This window comes from Carassius auratus, chromosome 30 (genome assembly GCF_003368295.1).
Source record: "Carassius auratus strain Wakin chromosome 30, ASM336829v1, whole genome shotgun sequence".
NCBI classification, from domain to species: domain Eukaryota; kingdom Metazoa; phylum Chordata; class Actinopteri; order Cypriniformes; family Cyprinidae; genus Carassius; species Carassius auratus.
The window spans coordinates 11,006,238-11,028,813 of record NC_039272.1 but is presented as its reverse complement, the minus strand read 5'-3'; the positions used below and the strand labels follow the sequence as shown (position 1 = coordinate 11,028,813).

The 22,576-nt window shown below is 37.9% G+C and overlaps 1 protein-coding gene across 1 annotated transcript in view; it reads right to left on the bottom strand.

The window, feature by feature from the left end:
* The window catches only part of LOC113049199 (transmembrane protein 8B-like), a 126,385-nt gene that overhangs the window by 36,365 nt on the left and 67,444 nt on the right, over positions 1–22,576 (bottom strand). Inside the window, exon 6 of the mRNA XM_026211344.1 lies at positions 7,959–8,338. Coding sequence (XP_026067129.1) covers positions 7,959–8,338 — 380 coding nt within the window. The remainder of the gene's footprint in view (positions 1–7,958; positions 8,339–22,576) is intronic.

Genomic DNA, 22,576 nt, shown 5'->3' with positions numbered 1-22,576 from the left:
ATCAGGAGTGGAAACTGGAATCTGAAGGGCAGCGAGGTGAATCTAGGACTGATCAGATGGACCTTTTCTAACAAACCGAGAGAAATAATGCAAACCTGAAGACATTTACCTGTTGTGTACCATTCCAACAGTGCAAACATGCCATTTCCCCCCTACTGTCTTCTGTTTGAGGAAAAACTCAGTCGGGAGCTATTCCTCCATAATATACTTTGTGCTACAATTCACTTTTCCATTGTCTGCTCTGTCCAACTTTCTGATGACTTGCCCTGAGTCCAGGAGAGGCTAGGTGACTGCCAGTAGAAACAGGAATGGCTCCTATTAAGTGTGGTGCTCATAAACCTGAGATATATGCCAATGGAGCAGGCATCCATCATCTAACCGTCTTATCAAGATATTTTCCTGAAGGTAGCATATGGCTAGAAGATGAAAATCATTTACTTTACGACCATTCACCCACTCACAAGGTTGGTCTGTGGTTCACCTTTAAAAAAAAAACTTTAAAATACCCTAGAGGGCCAGTAAAAGACAAATATACCACCAGTCTCCATATACTTGCCAAAGTAATGAATAGAGAAAATGAATTTTCTCCTTCATAATCCAAACCCATTTTAGTTGAAAAATGGAGCAGAGAACATTTTTTTAAGTTCTTGCAAAAATAAATGAATAATAAAATATAAAATAAAACTCAGTCAACAGCATTTGTGGCCTAATTAATGTTACCAAAAAAAACCTGAATAATAATAATAATAAAGTATATTTATTTTAATTTTTAAACTATACTTTTTTTAACATATTTTGTTGTTTGATAAACATTAATGAGACAGGTATTTAATTAGGCTCCTGTCCCTTTAAGACCAAATGAATGTAATATGCTTACACATAATCCGGTTTCCACCCACCTGTTTACGTTCACTTAAGCGATAGACAACCGTATTTACATGAGATACTCCACAGAATAGACATTTTGACAGTTGTGTCTTTTTGAATATTGGGCATGTGGCTGAGAAACCGCTTCTATTTGGTCATTCAGCTGGATTCCATCCATCATGCCCTCACTTACTGCAAGTTAATGAATTGTGATTGGATGGTAATTTTGTTCCCTTTCAGTCGGTCACTCTTGATGTCACATTGGTGGCCAACTAATTGGGACCTCGCTTCGAGAGACCAATCTACTTCGAGTGTAACTAAACGAGCCAATGCACATTGGCATGCAATTATTTCATCCAGCTGCCGTTGGTCCAATGCATACCAGCTTACCGCTTGAGAGCCGAGCAACAACTTCGTTCTTCTCCATCCAAGTGTCTTCAGTGAGCTACGAATTCAATGTGCTCTTGGGAAGCTTCTGGTGTTGGCGGACAGCGATTCAGCAGTGGTTGTTCCTGTGTCGAGTGGGTTGTGCACTTCAGGCTGCACTACCCCCTGTTGTGCTGGAAGGGGCCATTTCCCCTGCGTGCCTCAGCAATAAAAGAGCATTTCCCTGAAAGAGCCGCTGGTTCACAGCACCCTGCCCCGGTGCCTTTCTTCCCGGAAGTGCATGAGGAGCCCACCAGAATCTGGATGGCACCTTTTACTTCCAGAAACCGGCCTGCTGGTTCCTCCTCCCTCACCACCCACGATGGTGGCGCAGCGAAGGGGTATTCAGTATTTGGTAGCGATGCAATTTTGTCCCAGATCGGCCTCTTCTGTGATTCTGTTCAGAGCTTTGCCCAGCAGTTCTCAGCTGCACAGAAGCAGACAGAGATGATTCGACACATCCTGCTCAGATGGGTTGCTGCTGCCTCCACCCGTCCAACGGCCGCAGTGCCCCAGCCTGCTCGTCGCAGAGGGCAGCTCCCTGTGTCTGAAACAGTGAACCCAGAAGTGGAGAGATCTACTCTTTAGGAGATGGTGAACGCACCTCTCTCTCCCCCGGAGGAGGGCTGGGGGAGGGCTTGTTTTGTTTTACCCTGCTGTCAGCCTCACTGCATTAAAGAGTGGGTAAAGTATTGAGAAAGCGATTTTCATTATAAAGAAACACTATTTTATATATATATATATATATATATATATATATATATATATATATATATATATATATATATATATATATATATATATATATGTGTGTGTGTGTGTGTGTGTGTGTGTGTGTTTGTGTGTGTGTGTGTGAGAGAGTGTGTGTGTGTGTGTGTGTGTGTTTATGTATGTATGCATGTAAGTATGTATAATTTTGCAAGTGTGTGAACCTGCAACCTCAAGGCCAAAATTATTAGGCCTTAACCAGCTACATTAATTGACTGTTTGGCTTCGCTTGCTTTTGAAAGGGTCATTTATATTATCATGTTCATATATTACAAAGGCCTGGTTGAGTGCTGATGGGCTGTCGATGGGTATAGTTTCCCGTCCACAATGTCAACCACTCACAGGACACCTGCAATGGCATGGAAGCCTTGATGTGCCTCCATCACTTTGTGCCTGGTGAAAGGCATAACCAATAGTGTATGTCGAATGGATCAGCTGTCTTCGATTTTCGACAAGTATTCACTCTCGCTGCCATAGTTTGACCAAACTCCCCATCACATACATTCTCTTTCAATAGACTTTTAATTATGTGCTTCCTAATGGTTTTCCAGCCTTTGTATATTATAATGGAAAAACTAAAAACCATCAGTAGGCTATAATGACAGTTTTATTCTTTGCATAAAAACACTTCAATTAATTGAGCACTAACTGAACACTGGGTGTATTACAGCTTTAGAATTGTAATATTTATTTGGTTCTGCACTTTTTCTTGCCACAGAATTATAATTGTATAGACTGAAATGTGAAAAAGCTTTTTGCACAGAGGTGACCAATAGCAGATTGAACTGTGAACAGCGATAAGGTAAAGCTAAAGAGTGCTCAAGACTAACCTTATGAACGAATGACTTACAGAAGGTATACTTAACTAAGAACATTTCGGGGCATACGTATTAGCATAAAGGTACATATTAAGGTATAACTTATGAACGATGTAATATTAAGAAGGTTTCTGGAAACACAACCCAAGATGTTGATGCAGAAACGTATTTTCGGGTGTGTCCGTCCTTGGGATTGGTTTGCAGCAATTGTCCTGAAGGATGCGCACATTCATGGGTCAATCCTTTCATGCCACAGACCATTTAAATTTCAGATTTGCATTTGAAGGACAGGTATACCAGTACAAGGTCCTGGCGTTCAGGCTGTTCCTGTCTCTTGTTCCCCTCAGAGAGCAGGGTGAGCAGAGTGCAGCATGCCCAACTATCTCGACGATTGGTTTATACTAGGACAGTCTCGAGATCAGTTGTGCGAGCACCTCAGTCTGTTGGGTCTTAGGGTCAACTGGGAAAAGAGCAAACTTTCCCCAATGCAGAGGATCTCCTTTCTCAATATAGAGTTGGATTCGGTCGAACAGACAACATGCCTCACAGAGGAATATGCGTGGTTGGCGCTGACCTGCTTGAATTTGTTCAAGGCCAGGTCTGCAGTCCAACTGAATTTTTCAAAAATTCTTGGGGCATATGGCAGCTGTATCAGCACTTACACTGCAAGGGCTATTACATATGAGACTGTTTCAGCACTGAAGTCAGAAGTCAGGTCTTAATGCGCCAATATACTTAAACGAAACCGAAGAACAAACTGATATGACATCATTTCAAACAAATTTAGGCCGAAACTAAGTTTGTTTTGAGTTTGTTTTGGCAGTTCGAAACAGCTGACCAAAGCGAACTTCCTGGGGAAGTTTGTTTTGGCTCCTAAACATCTTTGAGCTTTGATTGGTCCGTGGCGGTTACACGATCAGTGGGTGTGTTCTGTCCCTGGTTTGTTTCTCATTCAACAAAAATCAAGCAAGAAAACAATACAGGTGCATCTCAATAAATTAGAATGTGGTGAAAAAGTTCATTTATTTAAAAAAATAAACTGAAATTGTGAAACTCGTGTATTAAATAAATTCAATGCACACAGACTTAAGTAGTTTAAGTCTTTGGTTATTTTAATTGTGATGATTTTGGCTCACATTTAACAAAAATCCACCAATTTACTCTCTCAACAAATTAGAATATGGTGACATGCCAATCAGCTTATTAACCCAAAACACCTGCAAAGGTTTCCTTAGCCTTCAAATTGTTCTCTCAGTTTGGTTCACTAGGCTACACAATCATTTATTTCATCATTTCATCATTGTTGTGTTTAAGGGATACACGCAAGCGTTGCAACACGTTTACATTAATCTACACCCCATGTCCAGCAGCGCGGGAGTCAGAATGTTCGAAAACAGTATACCGTCGCTCAGCCTTTTCAAACTACTTTTTGCCCCCAAACAATGAGCGAGTATACCGGGGCCTTTACGTTCCTCTGTGCAGGAGTGCCCCTAGAACAGGTCTCCAGGCACGCTGTGGTTAGAAAGCCATGTACAACGGGCAAGCAGTGTCAGAGGTGTGGACGGGCCCCAAAATGCACTGGCATATCAATTGCCTAGAGTTGTTTAGCGATACGCTACATAGCTACCATTGCATAAATCAACTGACAAGGTGGTCTGCACTCCTGTTGCATGTTGCAACTCACCCCCCACCTCCTCCTTTGGAGTCAGAAGTTTCTGAGGTCACTTTTTTATGCAATTTACATTCAGGTTCTGCTCAACCAAACGGCCGACGACCTATCTTAAGCTACGCTCCAGGGAGAGAGTGGCGACTCCATCTCCAGATGGTCCAGCTGATTTGGAAACGTTTCGAAACTACTCAGGTAGATCTGTTTGCCTCTCCAGAATCCACTCACGGCCAGTTGCTCTACTCCCTTACCGAGGGAACACTCAGCATGGACACACAGGCACACAGCTGGCAGTGGGACCTACGCAAGAATGCGTTTCACCAGTGAGTCTTCTCACACAGATGCTGTGCAAGGTCAGGGAGAATGCTTATGGCGTTTTGCATGCATTTTCATGACAAGCTTAGTTACCTTTGATTAGTCTGTTCTCGCATGACAGAACACTTCTACTACTCACTTATACAGTAAAGTATTTCCAGTTTTACATAAAATTATTAAATTGTAATGTCAGAAACCGTAAAATAACAATAAGCCCTAAAATGACTGCAAAAATTATTAAATATAAAAATGTAGGTGCTTTTTATGCTTTTAAATCTTCTAAATACTGACCCCATTTACTTCCATTGTGCCTTTGAAAGGCACATTCTTGCAAGTGCCTTTAATAACCTCCATTTTTAAAGAAAACTAAACACAAGCCCATTGTATTTTATTTTTTTATTTTTGTGTTCAAACAAACATTATGCCCCAAATTCTGTCAACTGGGTTAAACTTGCATTGAACCCTTAATATAACTTTAAGACAATAAAGATACAACTTCATATTTTGTTTAGATGTTTGACTTAAATATTTAACAAGTCAAGAGCTCCTCAATAAAAGTCGTATTATGCTCTCAGAGACTGAATTTTTTATAAGAATCACCAACTCTGGGAAATGGAAATGGGGCCATTATGTGATGACTCTTCACACCAATGCAGTCGCAGGCATTTAAGCTGTCAAGAAACCTGTTACCAAGCACTCACTCTCCCTTCTTCATCACCAGCTATCATCCCCTCCCTCCTCAACAATACAATCCTAACCGCTCAGGCATCTCAAAGCATTCACTCTCGCTGCCAAACATCCCACCTTTCAGCTACTGAAAGCCTCGTATGTGGCTTTTTAAAGTAACCTTTGCCACAGAGAGCTCATTCTTCACTCCTTTTCCTGTTCAGTGCCACTCTAGGAAACATTCATTAAATGCATCAATTCAATGTGAGAGAAATGGAGGCTGTCGAGAGAACTGTGGCCTTCAACAAGGTTTCAGTGGAGGCGTGAGGTATCAACTAATAAATAGGTCCATGTTACGTCTTCTGTTTGTTTGGACATGTGGACTTGGCATAGAAACTTTTAAGGACTTTTTAGTGACACACAGATGCAGGCAGATACACATTATCAACAACTAGAAGCCAACACTTTCACCAAGCACCTGAGACGAACAAGCATGGTGACATTTGCAACCATCCCCCTTTTAGTTTTACACCTCTCATGCTGTGAGAACAGGCTGACACTTGCTAACATTTGATATTAATCAGGCTATGGTGCATCACGTCTCTGCCACCCACAAGAATTTAGCTGAAGAGCTCCTGAGCCGTAACCCTTACTCAGTTAAATGCCATATGGGCTCTTGGTTTGGGAGAAATGTAAAGATCTGAATTATTCATAATCCTTCAAACACCTTAAAAGTGCCTGTGTGATTCTACGTGAGTCCCAATAGGTATTTCACCAAATGCCCGATCTTTCCAGCAGATGGAAGAACACTGCATTAAAGATATTCATAAATATATATACACACACAGAATGTAGACAAGGTCCGATACAATTATATATAGATTTTGCTGAAGCTGAAATTACACTAGCACGATTTTCTACGACTGAAGTGTACTGAGACATGAGATATGATAATTGTGGGAATTTGTGTTAATGAAAAAGAAAGATTCTAGACAATAAGTAATAAAACAAAATAAAGCAAATAATAAAGCAAAATCTCTACCATTTTGAGAGGAGGTATCTTTTTGATGGATTTTAGGCAAGTATATGTAAATCACTCAGATTTAAGGGTATTACAGATTACGAATGCATTCGCTCTGACAAGAACCACGGTGGCTGGTACAAGGTAATCTATTCTAACATAAAGTAGACATACTTCAGAAGGTAAAATAAAAATTAAAAAAATAATGCTTTTTGAATGTTTACCTGGATATAAATTAATTAAAAATGTAAAAGTGTGTACTGTATGTAGAGGATTCTTGTAGAGCAGGGATTCTCAATAGGCGACCCGCAAGAGAAAAATATTTGGCCCGCGCTAATTTCAAATAATGTTGCATGAAGATTCAAACACAGCATCAGAAAGCAACGTTAACTTACATATTGTCTGCACCGGATATGAGTGGCGTAACAAATTCTAATCATCGATTATAATAAGTGGATGCTGCGTGGCGCGACAAATCCCAGACAGAAAACTGCTGGCTTGTTCTATATATGATGTGCTGACACAAAGTTAAAATTATTTGCAATACTTTGTCATGTCTAGTGTGAGTGTGAAGTTAAGAAAAGTGGACACTGAAAATAGATGATTCAAATGTGAATGGACTGAACAGTTTTGAGCTGTTGCAACATGGAAATCCAGATTTCTGTCAAATGATTAATCATGATTAATTGCATCCAAAATTAGTTTTTGTTTACATAATACATGTGTGTGTGCTGTATATATTTATTATCTTTATATAAAGACACACACGTACAGTATACATTTGGAAAATATTGACATGTATTTACATGTATATATTTATATGAATAAAATGTATTAGATTTAATATATAAACAGTATAAACAATATACAAAAAATATATACATGCATGTGTGTGTATTTATATATTATTAATAATAAATATACACAGTACACACACATATATTATGTAAACAAAAACATTTATTTTGGATGCGATTAATCGCGTTTTTGACAGCTTTTGACAGCACTAATAACAATACATTTCATATTGATAGTAATATTTCAAGATTTACTGAACCGTCTTTGATTTACTTTGATTATCAATAGATAACTTTTAGAAAAATCACATTAAAATGTGAGTATGACAAATGTTTTGCATAACGTTTCTCAGTCAACACTGTATCGAACTGCATTATATTTTTTGCCACCCACAAAAAAATTAAATAAATAAATACAGTGCTTAACATAAAACCATTCCTTTTAAAACAATTTACAATGACAGTTTGTGGCATTTATCAAATAAATACAAATACATTCTTTTTTATATTGTTTATTGTTTTTTTATTGTTTTTATATTGTTTATTGTTTTGGGGGTTTTTTGCGCTAAGATAAAAACTACTCCGTAGGTAAAAATAAAACAATTTTAACTCACCACATTGAGTTTGAGTTCCATGTTGAGGACACCTCCACTGTCCAGCACCGGCATTAGGTTGATGGCAAATATCGCTGCCCTGTCTGGAGGGATGGAGATGTTGGGTCCAAAGAAGATGTAGAAATGAACTGAAAATGTGTCAAGTTCATTCCGCAGTGTTGGCCGGATGGGCCAGCATTTATTGGTGTCTGCCATGGGTGCTAAGTAAGTGATGCTGTCTTCAGCAGTTAACAGAGATCCTTGATCCGAACCATTGTGGGGCACGCTAGGCAGGCTGGCAGCAGGCAGGGTCTCTGATAAAGAGAAACCCATCGCAGTGCCAAATGACTGGGGCATGTTCATGGCTGAGGAGCCCTTGGAGACACTGGGCTTGGAACAGTCTGCAGAGAAAAGATCAAAGGAGGTGTTTAAAATTGGGACGGCGCACGTTTTCCACTGAGGAACTTGAAGGTATAATGCTAGTTCAAGGGATGTGAAATAAGAATGAAATAAAGATGTCTTGAACTCTGACGAATCCCTTGACTAATGCTGACAGCTCAAACTCTCTACTCAGGCTACTCTGAGGCTAAAAGCATCTTCATGTCATTCCTGTCTCTTTGTGCTATATCTAACTAGCATTTCAGCAGAGACATACTTTTTCTGTTTCATGCATATGCTTAGATGTCTGCAACAAGATGACAGGCCAAATGATTGCTGAGTGTCTATATAGTCTGAAATGATCTGAGTGGGGTGTGTGTTGTGTTTTATGGAGGACCACAGAACGGCCAAGGGAATGTCTGTTTTATCATGCTGTATTTCCTTTTATATGTCTCTCAGCATTATGAAACTTTCATGCACCCCCCCCCACACAGAAACAGTTTAAGCCCTTGTATTTGGAGCTTAAGGGGCCCTATTTTAACGATCTGAAACGCAAGTGTCAAAGCGCAAAGCGCAAGTAAGTTTGTGGGCGGGTCTCGGCGCTGTTGCTATTTTCCCGGCGGGATAAATGGCTCTTGCGCCCGGCGCAAATCTAAAATGGGTTGGTCTGAAGTAGCTTCATTATTCATAGGTGTGGTTTGGGCGTAACGTGAAATAAACCAATCAGAGCGTCATCCAACATTCCCTTTAAAAGCAGGCGCGCAAGTTCCATTATGGATTGCTATTATTATGGCGTATTTACCAGGCGCACGCCAGGAGCGGTTCACAGCCGAGGAGACTGATGTTCTTGTAAGAGCAATGAAAGACAGAGAAGTTGTGTTGTATGGGGATGGGAGAAACCTACCCAAAATAGCGTCGGTTAAACAGGCGTGGGAGGAAATAGTTTCATCGATTTTTTTTCCTGGTTCTTGACGGACAAACCAATTTGTCAGATGTCCTTATATACATATATGACCTCAAACAGGTCTGATCCTTAATTAATTACTACTGATTTCCGTCATCTCATGTGTTAATATTTTTTTAGCCTAACAATTTATGATTTGCAAAAATAACTGTTGCATCTGTGTAGATTACATGAGCAAAGTGTATGCGCGTTGTGCACGCTATACATTATGGTCAAGCATGCGCCCTTAAAATAGCATAATGAACAACGCGCAACGCGCCACTGACTTTAGACTAGGTTTTTTCTGGTCAGTGGCGCAATTGTTTAATGGAACAGCAAAATAGCACCAGGGATTGTTTGCGCCGGAACACGCCTCCTTTTTTGCGCTGAACCGCCCAGGGAGCGCAAGTTCATTCACTAGTTTAGCGACGTGCTTCTGTGGAGGGAAAAGCGCGCTTTGCGCGGGTGCAAAATAGGAATGACACATGCATTGGTGTGCAAAGTCAATTGCGCTGGGTGCAAGATAGGGCCCAAAGTCTTCATTCAAATGGTGACTGATTTTTTGCAATACAAAAACAGTGTGTCCCAAAACAAAAACGAGTTCACGATTGTTCTTAACATCTTTTAATTGCATGCTTTGTCGTTACATACTTTGTAAATTAGACAGGATTATGGAACTCACTCTGATTAAATGTAAATTTGCAAAACAATGCTGCGGAATTGAGATAACTAATTGGCACTGATGAGGACAATAAGAAAATTCTCCACACATCTCATTGTTTCCTGATTGCCTCAGGGTGTGAACATTCAGTTATGCTAGTGAGGAGTTGGGAGACTTACAGTCATATTTCTCCTCTCGCCCACGATTATTGCAAAATGCAGTGAATCAGGTGGAAATGGTATCATTATTGAAATGCCAGGTCGCTTTCCCCCTACAGCTCTGTTTGCTGTGTTATCACTTACAGTATGTACAGTATCTCGCTCTCCCACTGAAACTTTTTCAGTTTCAGTTTACGTCCAGCCATTGAGTCATTTATGAAGAAATCCTTCCAAAAATCACAACATGACTTGAGATTAAGTTTTTTTTTTTTTTTTTTTACACATCCACAATCCAAAAAGAGTCCTGATGAGAAAGCTCATCATGCTCAAAAGTGGATTATTGCTGGGTGGGGTGATTAAATGCCAGCCACTGAAGAGCTCTTATACCTGGATTCTGACAGTTTTATGCTGCATGGCATCACAGGAGTGCAGAATGTACATTTCATCACTGGTCATATAATGCTTTTTTAAAGATCATTCATTTTTGTATTTGGTGTAACAGAAGGATGACATGCTTTGATGTTCAAAAAACACACTTTTTTTTTCAAATATTGTACATTATTACAGTTTTTACCGAAGGAGGGACTTTTTAGAAAATGACGTGTTTGAGAGAGGCGGGGCATAGAAGTCCTATAATTATGTACAATATTTGAAAAAAAGTGTGTTTTTGAACATCAAAGCATGTCATGTGTGTATACATAGACTAGCTTTCAAACGTTTGGAATCTGTGTTTTTAATGTTTTTGAGAGTAATTTTTTTTTACCCATCAAGGCTGCATTTATTTGATCAAAAATTTTTCTTATTATTAGCATTGTTGAAAACAGTACTGCTTTATATTTTAACGGAAACTTTTTGAAAAATAGAAAGTTCAAAAGAACAGAATTGTTTGAAATAAAGATGTTTTGTAACACTATAAATGTTTTTACTGTCACTTTTGATCAATTCAGTCCATATTATAAAAAAAAAAATTGTATACACACACACACACACACACACTTAAACATGCTCCAAAAAAAAATTTAAGTACATTTTTTTTCACGGAAGGGTGAAATTGGCAGAAACATCCCAAGAGAACCTGGCATGCCTGATTAGCACGCAAATCCTGCAGTGTTTATAAGCCCTCACCGTCTGATCAAATCAACCCTTTTAGCTCCTCTGTAATTACATCTATTTTGCCGTAAAATGTAATTATAATACTTGCGGACAAAAGCAATGATGGACAAAAGATCACAATTAGTGAGCTGAGGACATCTTTGAGGGCTTGCACTTGAACATGCCGTCTGGTTCAGGATGAGGATGTGTCATCATGTGCTCTATTCAGCACCTGTTTGGCCACAGACCCCGCAGCTGAAGGTTAGCTGTATATGTACAGCTCAGGCTGAGAAAATAATGCTAGAACTGTGTTAGGACTCAGTCTCTAACTTACCAGTGTCTATTTAGATATAGATGTGGAACAATATAAAGGGAAAGTGTCAGAGATTTCTTTTTCAAGAGATGGTTACCTAGCAACCAAACATCCAAGAAGCGCATAACAATGTCAAAGTGGCTTTCCAGGCAAGAGTTTCACATGAAAATATATAACTCTATGCATACTTGCATTTCTGAAAATAGCTCAACACAATCCAGTGTTCCCTGATGTTTGAGGGAAACAAATGTGGAAAACAATCTGGATTATGATGGATTTGCACTAAATTAGTTTACAGTAGTTGCACACCAATTAAACTGTAGATGATTTATGGGATGACACTGTCATGTGTTATCAAAATGATGATGATCTCCACACAAATAATATTAACTGTTCACCACTGGATGGGGAAACATAAACAGACACTGAGAGACAAAGCATCTTAGATGCAGTTAGTAAGCATTTTTTGTTATAAAGTCTGCATAAATAAAGAAAGTTTAGGGTGATAATTTTTATTTGTTTACGTCTGAAAGAAGAATCTTATGCTCCATTAGCGCACATTTATTTAATAGAGTAAAATTACTGTTTCCTATGTGAATATATTTTAAAATGTGAATTTTCAGCATCATTACTTCTGTCTTCAGTGTCACAAGATCATTGTAATGTGCTGATTTGCTGATCAGGAAAACAAATCTTATTATCTTCTCTTTTTTTTTTGTGGCCAAAAGTGCACATCAGCAAAAAAAAAAAAAAAAAAAAAAAAATTAAAAGGCATTTCTTTTCATACTGTATCAATATGCTCCGAAAGAATGCAAGGTGTGTTTTAGGGTCAAATGCAGTCTTTGTTAGCCACAGCCATGCTAGCCAAATCGCACACAGCCTACACATATGGGCTGTTATGTACAGGCTGCTTTTATCAACAGCTCTGTGGGCACATAAAAGATTTAAAAGCCGTGTGATGTATTTGTCAAGGGAGGCTACATTCAGTGCTACTTTTCACAGGTACTTTTAAACACTATGGGAAAAAAGTTCCTCACCTCCCACTGGATATTCACTCGGAGATTAAGCTGAATTCTTCTGAAGCAACACGTCTCTCTTGAGGCTTTCACAACATCTCACAACAGTTAAAAGTGTTTTGATATTGACAGACTGACATGACGTCGTCAAGCAGAGGAAAATAAATCCTCAGGAAAAGCACAAGCAGTATATGTAGGCATGTATTTTTCATGAAATCAACTCCTGGAGACCCACATACCTTTTGCAGCAATGTACTACCATCAGGCTGCTGCAAACAAACTCCGCCATGTTGTTCGCTTGTGACTGTCAGCAAATGTTTGTTCATTTCTCACTCAATGTCAGAATCACAACCAAACGCAGTCTTTGTCAGATGTGTCTAGAATACATTTCCTGAGGCGTTATCTTTGGACCACCAAGGCCTAATATTACACTTTCTGGGAACAAACTTCAGCTTCAACAAGTTTGCCTTCTGACCGTTTCATGAACCCAACATCTGGTGATGTAAATGTATGCAAAACTGCCTTCTAGGGCCCCGAGATTTCCTTCCTGAGACCGAGTTAGATCAAAGTTTCACTTCTTAACTAGTGCTCACGGCTAATGCAGGCTCAGTTTAGCTAAGTACCATTTTATTGGCAATGCTAATATATATGATCAAATGTTGCACAAATTAGTGGAGATGTGTGAGTGCCTGGGAGAATAAGCCTGTACTGTTGTGTAACACTGAATTCATTGCACTCACCTCTGTTAATAAATGTGTTTGCTTCATGTGATTTCTTGAAGTTAAAAATGAAGATTGAGTGTTCGAAGAATGATGAGTATTGATTCATTCATGCATAAATTCTTCACTTCATCCTTCACTGCAATTCTCAGTATCTTGCAGCAAAAGTCAATCGTAAAAGCACACAAAAGGTCAAAAGGTTTGTGTAGTGATGATGAAAAGCATATAAAACAAAGAAAACATCAAGCTGGGCGCAGAGTGAAAGTGCAACTTGTCTCTCATGCTGAGTTACTGAAATGACCCCATTATCTGTGCATCTCTGATGGAGCGAATGGTCATTTCTGCCACGGCTGTCCACCATGTTATTGTTTCTCTTTTTCTTCCTTGTTGTTTCTCTTACTACATGGAGCACCAATAAAGCCTGGCGTGCACCCGCTGCTTTCTAATGAAAGTGTGTTTGTGCTCAGTATTGATTCAAATGCAGTGTGAAAAAGAGTGAATAATGTCACTGAGATTAACAAGGCAATATCTGTTACTGAGGAAACAGGTTGCTGGGCTACTGAGCACTCATTTCTTTTCCTTCTTCCATATTGCCATCCATTCATCCATTAGGAATATGAAAAACGAAATACTTAAAAAATCTATCCATCCATCCACCAAGCTCTATGCCCATCTATCCGTATAATTTTCTATTCATCTGACTGTCTCTGTCCATCTGTCTATCAATCTATCAATCTATCTATTCATTGGTTCATCAACCTGTCTATCTGTCTCTGACTGAATGCTGCACCTAGTGGTCTCATTAATGTGAAAACCACAAGCACAGCACAATATTAGTGTTGAAACTACGCTGATTTGGAAATAAATGAAAAGGTCAGATCATACAGTTGAGCACAAGCTGAGACTTTCATTAAACTTCCACGGTGATGTGTAAAAGTACTCCAGGATCCGATCACCAATCACCGATCACAGAAAGCAGTATCTGCCGATCACCCATACCGATCTTTTTTAACGCCTTCTTTTTATCATGTAGAGTTATTTATAGTAAGACTCCAATCTGGAATTTTAGTCAATTATTCAGGACCTGAATTTCATTTTTGAGCAGCTCGCTTATAGTGCAGACGCGATTTGATTTGAAGAAATTTGCGCATTTTGAGAGAAAGGGAGAGCACGCGCGGTGATTCACTAAAGCTGTTTTCAAATGATGTTTCAAAGTTTTCATTATCATTATTTAATAAAGAAATATGAACTGGACCTCACCTTCAGCATTACAGTTATTTGAGATGGTGCCACTGCATGTCGTGCCAAACCTCACACGGCAGATGCGTCATCAGCTTGAGATTGTTTTTTTTGTTTTCGAGATCGGCCTTTATAGACACTGCCGATCAATCATCCTAAATTGATTAACGGTCGAGAGCAATCGGAGCAACCCTAGTGGTGTGAAGAGATGAATAAGAGGAGTGGACAGATGAGATGTGGGTGGCTGGTTCATGTTCTTCAAGCATATTCCTCCCCCAGACACCTGCCAGTGCATGTCACGCCCCCAATCATGAGGCTGAATGCATCTATGATATACATGACTGAACTACAGTTGAAATCATGCAGGGGACTCTCTTCAGAATCAGAGGTGATCTAGGTCCTCTTCTGAGATGGCCTCTGGTGGAGGTCAAGTAAAACAGAGGAGAGAGGAAATAACTCCTGCTGTATTGCTATGGTAACTATTTTATGAGAAGGAAAAGGTTTAAGAGAGTATATTGAACAGGCGGCTTGCACAAATGCCTTTCTCTTCTGCAGAAAATTAAAAGGTGCTATTTTATACTAAACTACTAATAATTTCTTACCATTGATACTGTAGGTACAAACTACTTCAAAATGTGGGGAACCTTAAGCTGTATTCAAATGTAAATCTCTTTTTTTTTAAAACTAATTTAGGTTTCAACAAACAGCTCAACATAATAATAGATAATGGAGAGTGAGAAAATGAACAGATGAATGAACACCATTTATGGTAGCCTTCGTTGGTAGAAAATTTAAAATATTGATGAAGAGGCCATTTTCAGAGATAGCAGATGTTCTTATCTGAACAATTTACTGTATTTTTAATTTCATTATGACCTAAAACCATCTGTTGTAATTGTTAATTACCACAATGCATCATTGTAAGATATCATTTGTCAGGCTTAAGGTCTCTCAGAAGAGCACACATACAATTTTGCAGACTAAAAATATCACAAATTGACAACATCTGACTTTGATGCTGAGGGAAATTACACAATCTTTTAGAGAAAAGATCAATAAAAGACAGAAAACAGAACATAAATGTTCTGATTTGACACTATACAGATTTGGCAGGCACATCACACAAAAAAAATGTGTGAAAGAAAGAAGAAAAGCTTGTTAATGAGGATTTTTACAATGCAGTATGCCACGAGCAATGCTGATAATCTGCCAAACATTCCCTGATAATTCATCATTCAAATAATTCCTCAGGCTCAACACCAAAGAAATTCAGACAAAAACATCTCTGAGACTAAATATACATATACAAACACACACGAGCTGTTAATCACCAAAGACGCATTTAATTGATCAAAAGTTACACTAAAGACATTCATAATGTCTTTCTAAGATTTGTATTTCTATTAAATAAATGCTGTTTTCAAAAACATAAAAAGAATCCTGAAAAATGGCTTTACAAGTATAAAACCCTTTTTTTTTTACTATAACTACTATGCTATAGAAAGACTGGTCATGTAAGGTGTAAAAGCTGTCTTTGGCATGTACTATACTGTATGATGCATAGAAAGCTGACGTCCAACGTTACTAGTGTTGTTTTTGGCGGCCTGTTTTAATTTTAGTTTTAGTCTAGTCTTTCTGTGAAGCTGTCATTTGAGTTGTTATTAGTTTTAGTTACGTTCATAATCTTTTTAGTCTAGTCAGGTTTCAATCCACTAAAAGTCATTTTAGTCTTATTTTAGTCAGAATTATCCATGACTATTTTCGCTTAGTTCTAGTTGAAAACTGATGACATTAAGTCTATGAAAATTGTATTTTAGTCTCTTTTTTTAATGCAATTCTAACCCAGTCAATATAGTATAAGCACCTAGTATTATAGATGAAACCAAAATGTTATTTTACCCAAACCCATTTCAAACAAGGTTATCTTATTATATTATTGTTACCTTATAAACTCAAGAATACATCCATTCCAGACACAGAAGATGCTCTAATTTGAATTTGATTTGAACTGAACATTTATTTTACCAACCAAACATGTTAGAAGTACACACATCGGTCCCTTTCTCTGTGTCAGACTTAACTTTGTTTGTTGTGCTCTTCTAAATAATGCCGCGGCCCGCGACTAAACGAGTTGAAACGAAATGTTATAATGTTATTTCATCTCGTATAGTCACGTTTTTATTATTTTTCTGCAGTATTTCTGTTTCCTGTGTGTCCTTGGTGACGAGGAGACATTTTAGCATAATTTTAATTTTGTATACCATATTTAGTCTTGTTTTTATTCATCAACAATATTGCATTATACATTTAATTTTAGTCATTGTCACATGACCAGCATTTACATTGTGTCTCATCTCATTTTTGTCATGTGATAAAGGTTAGTTGACACCGATATTTAGTCATAATTTTCATTGACGAAAGCAACACTAAACGTGACTTTTCCATATTCTTCAAGAGTAAAGAATATGTGGAAAGCCCTTGCCCCAAATTTGCATTAGGAATCCATTGAGGAAGCCCAGTGTACCTTTCCATCTGTACATGGGCTTCAGCCTTCTGTTCAGAGGGAGAACAATACTTCCCTTATTCCACTGATAGAACCTATTGTACAACATCAGATGCTTGCACTTCAAAGTATACTTTTTCAAGTTGTCTAGGCTACCACGTGTATTACGGAAGGACGTGTCTGAAAACCTCAAACCGCTGTACATGCATCAACACTATAACAAATGAAACGAAAACTTTTCCTGTTATTTCTAAATTAAAACTCAATCCACTGATGAAAGCAAGTTGGTAACAAACAGAACATGACAATCAAGATCAAAAGACGAGGAAGCGCAACACCTCAGCAATCTTAAAGAAAACAACAGAGAGGAACTGAGCAACTGTGCAACATTCACAGCAACATTCATCCTGAGCTCCCAGTCACTTGTTAAGAGCCTTAGTTACTGCAGTGGATTGGAAGTGTTCTGCCCTCCACAAACTCTTCTGTATGTACTGTGACTGAGGTCTTGAGCTCACAGAAGTTCTGGTCCTCTGTGAGACATGTGTCAGGCCCACTGTGATTCTCATTTTGTTCACACTCACTAAAAGCAAAGAGTGGTTAAAAATGCAACCAGTGACTAACAAGCACAAGTGTTTGCTTTTTGCTAGACCTTTGCTTTTTGCGATTGTGAGTGGGAGTTTTGATAAAAACATACCCTTGTGTAGCCAGCCTGATTCAGAAATTCATTGAAATCTTTGCACAAAAGTATTGCACTAGCCCTTCAATCTCTCAAAGTCCACAAGTTTACAGGCGAGATGACTAAGGGTGCTAAATAACGCTGTCAAACAGGTAACCAGTAGCCACCTTCAAAATTGATAGTGTATCTCTGCGCCACTAACAGAATTGCGGTTTTTAAATGAGATCCCACATACATTCCAAAAAACATTTCACGTAATACTGCCGCACCACTGAATGAGTCAATATTCATTTCATGGAATGGTTGGGATGATTAAAATAAACAGAATCATGTTCTGATAGCAATACAGAACCACACATTTTAGCTCGACAAAAAGTAATGCAACAGTTTGCTTAAATTATTCTATTTAAATTATATTTAACCAACAAAGTACAAAAAAAAAAAAAAAAATCAGTAGTTGGCTACAAAAACAAAAAGAGCCATTCCAACTAATTGGTTCTGTAAACAAATAATTTGATCTATTTTGATTAAAATAAACAGGTAGTACTAGATTGGATATGGAGTTAAACTAGTGTTAGTCTGGTATAGCCACACCTATGTTCAGACTGATGTGAGAAGGTCTGTGAACTTTGGTAGCTTTGAATGGCCAAGGCCCGCCCAAGAGCCCACATGACTGACAGGCAAAGCAACCAATTATGTTTCGTTTTGTGCCACATCATGTTTAGGTGCGTGAAAATGTCGCCACAATAACAGACTGATGTGTAAAACTCTTGCACGTTTTTTAAAGAGTGTATGCTGTGAACTTTACATATTTCACATACTTTTGAAAATCCAGTGTTTAGTTGATGACAGCTTTGATGACAGCAAAAGGAGGGTTTGGCATTACAGCATCTTTGTTTCCAGATGGAATGTTGAAAAAAAAAGTGAAAGTCGTGACATTTGCCAAGTCAGATAACCCATACTCAGAATTGGTGCTCTGCATTTAACCCATCCACGTACACATTTTTTATAAAAAAAATAAATAACAGAACTTTGAGTTAGAATTACACACAATATTAAGCTAAAGTAATGATTAACCTTATTGCAAACATAACTCATCAAAATAATATTTGCATCTTAAAAGGGTTAATTAAATCAATAAACTAAAAAAAAGTTTTAACTTTTAACCAGTTACAGTACTATTGGGGATAATCAAACAAATGGTAATAACATAAGTCTCTGTATACTGAACTGCAACAGGAGAAAGTATTAAAGGTATGACAACAGCAAAGAAGCGACATTTCTTACAGTTTAAGGCCATAATGGAGACATTACTGAAGGCTTACTTAAGACAGACAGAAATTACTGTTGTGTTCACAGTTTATCACAAAGTTAGTGTTCTGTGACTGTATACTCTGAGTTACAAACCTTAATAAAGGGGGAAGATCATCCGTTATATACAAGAGAACTACCTTTGGACATGTGAAAGACAATATGATCATTAATCTGGAAAAAAAATGGTTTAATAAACAGAGAGCAGATGTTTGATCCTGTAAAAACTAGTCTGCATCTGTCACTGTCAGCAACACACTTTGAAAATGACAAATTACTTCAGGTACTGGCGGGGATACTGACATAAACATCAATGTTTCTACCACCAAGCTTTTGTTATCCTAAAAAATAAACCCACATTCAAAAACATCTTTACAATTTTTGCCCTCCTGTAGCTCAAATAGTACAGGCTTGTTTCCCAGGACACTGATAACATGTATACAATTTTTTGGCAAATACATAAATATAAATATTTAATGCATAACATATGACTCACTACACATGCTAAAAATGTTAAGGATAATTTACAGACTTCAATTGCAAAGCAAAGACTACTTATCAAAATATATGAGATTAATTATTATTATGTTTTTAATTAGTTAATATCTTAGTTGTCCTTCATCTAACATCTTCTGCATATAAAAAAAATAACAATGCAAAAATGATGGTGCAATCTGGTGATACAATCAAACAAGATAAAAGAGATATAAGAGCAGAGGCAGTATGTTGGCATGAAAAAAAAGGTGAAATATGAAATATTTTGAGGTCATTTGACTGCCAGGACTGACCAATCAAAGTCAAGCAATCCACAGAGCTGTGTAATAAATGAAAATCATATTACCACATTCTGGAAACTCCAGTCCTCAAGGGACTCTCGTCGAAAAGACGTTAGTCACAGGCAGAGCAATGTAAAGGTTGAGAAAACACGCTTTGAAGCTTTCTAGGACAAACACTGCATACATCCACAGAGAAATTGCTGCTTTCACTATCTCTCAACTCCCAGAAGATTAGCAAATGCACTGATGTGATCCACCAAGACACAGGGGCGCAGGCAGGTACTCTGTCCTTCTGTAGCCGACACAATTCCTCTCGCTGTAGACATCTTCCTGACAACACTACTTACAGACATTTCTGTGCCATACCGAAAAAAGCAATCATCCCTGTCCAAGCTTTATTGTCAGAGGGGATGAAAAGCTCTTCCCAACATCTGACCGTTATCTCAGAACAATGTTAAACAAGGTCATCTTCTATCTCGTAAGATGGATGGGGTTATTATTAAATATCTTTGCAGGCTAATGCAGGACGCCTGTCTGCACAGAGTGGCTTTAAAGTTTAATGCATGAGGTGTTCAGGCACAAAGAGACAAAAATATAAAACTAAACCAAGAATATTTTGGGAAGATGAATCACCTTCATCTGCTATTTGACACAAGATGACTTATGGAATATTTACAACAAAACTCAACGGTTTTTTAGTTGCTAGGCAGTCTGGCAGTCCGTGTCTGCTGCCCTCCCAGTCTGCCTGTGCTGCTTCGGTACGACACAGGCAGTATTTCTCATGCTTTTCACTAACTTAAGTGGGAAACGAAACACACTCTAAATCCTTTTTAATTGGCTCTTTGATTCCACAGAGTACTGATAACGATGGGTCAACAGGCGCATGGAAGTTTTTTCCCCTAGCTGAGACGCGCGCTCCCGCAGAGACGCGGTTGTTTAAGGTTAGACTTCTTTTTTTTTCCTTCTTTTGCCCATTAAAATTTCTTTCTTTTCTGTTTTTAATTCTAACCCATGCACCGCCATAACAATAAATGGCAGGAGGGCCAGTGTCAAACGGAGGCTTATCAGCCTAAAACACATGTGCTTTCTTTATCAACTTTTCTGCTATGCTCAAATTGGAAAGCCGTTAATTTTTTTTGTGTTCATGGCATGTGTAATTTTATTTTTTTTAGCACTCTGGCCAATGAATATTTAATTAAGGAGCAAGTGGCCCTTGTTCTAACTGATTTGTATGTTTTTGCCGTTTTGTCAGTCTAGTCGGACTATTCTACACTGCAGAGAATGGCGAAATTATTTTAACAATCAAGAAAAGAAGGAAAAGAAAAGAAAAGAAAAGAAAAGAAAAGAAAAGAAAAGAAAAGAAAAGAAAAGAAAAGGCACACTAATTAAGGGTTATACATTTTGGAATAGTTTAGAGTTTTGCAGCAGCACCAAAGTTGTGATAAGCAATTTTTTTATTAATTACAGCCGCTTTAATCTGGACTCCAGTGAAATGAGCCTGTTATGGAGGAACAATGAAAAATAGGTGTGGGCCAGAATTTTGGTAGCACTTTATTTTACAGTCCTGTTCCTTATGTACATACTATGTACTTATTATAGTAATAACAATAACTATGTAATAACTAAGAAACTAACCCTGAACCTACCCCTAAACCTAACCCTACCCCATGTAGTTACCTTGTGTTACCAGAACTTTCTTAGATAAATACACTGTAAGTACACTATAAGTACATGTAAGTAGATGTACTATAAAATTGTGCAACCAGAATTTTTTATGGTGCTCATGAGCTTGTTTTTTGAGAATGTTCTTTAAATTCCTAGGCTGGTTAGAGATGTGTTCAGTATTCTGCAGCACATACAATGCCGCTTAAAGTGAACAAACCTACAAGACAAACTTTTACATCAGCATGGCATAAACTATAATCGCCTTATTTTCCTTTGAATGTAAGTTGTTTGAAAAAAAAAAAAACAAGGCATGAATTCCTATTTTCTTGTTGTCAGGACACCACTGTGTCACAATGAAATTCATTTAAGTTTTCTTTTGTGGAAACTAGAAAGCACGGAGCAACGAGACATTCTGTGTAAATCTGAATGAAGTGATACATGATGGATATATCATGACCAATCATGAGATTCTGGCAATATCTGTTCCAGTCACACTAAGGGGACATTTCTGAGTTCAAAATAAGGAAGAGAGACGGGAGGGGAAACGTCATGCCTTCTTTGTGGCACTCATATTTTTTCACACAACAGCTCATGCTGCTTTCAAACACTTCCATATACATCACGGATCCTAAATGATACTCTTCACAACACATACCATATTCATATATACTAATAATACAAAATAACTTATGTAAGACCATCTAAAGTGCGTATACACATTGCCGTTCAAATATTTTATTTTTATTTATTTTTTTATTCCTCAAGGACACATGATCAAAAGTGACAGTAAAGATATTTAATCATCTAAATAACAAATACTTCTCATAAATGCTGTTCTGTTTCTCCCACAACAACATTAAGCAGCACAACCATTTTCAACATTCATAATGAATGTTTGAGCACTAAATCAGCATATTAAAATGATTTCTGAAGGATCATGTGACACTGAAGACTGGATGACTTGGTGTAAAATCCAAAACTTATACCCACACTTATATCTGTAAGTTGACTAACTATAGAATGAAGAAACAGACTGCAAGGTCAACGAACAAACACACCAGACGCAAAGGCATAATGCATTTCTGAATAGGTAAAAAGAAATGAATACATAAGCGAAACATCATTTTGCCCTGATGCCACTTTTGTTGCATGACGTCATATTACGAGACATACAGTAGTAATGGCACTA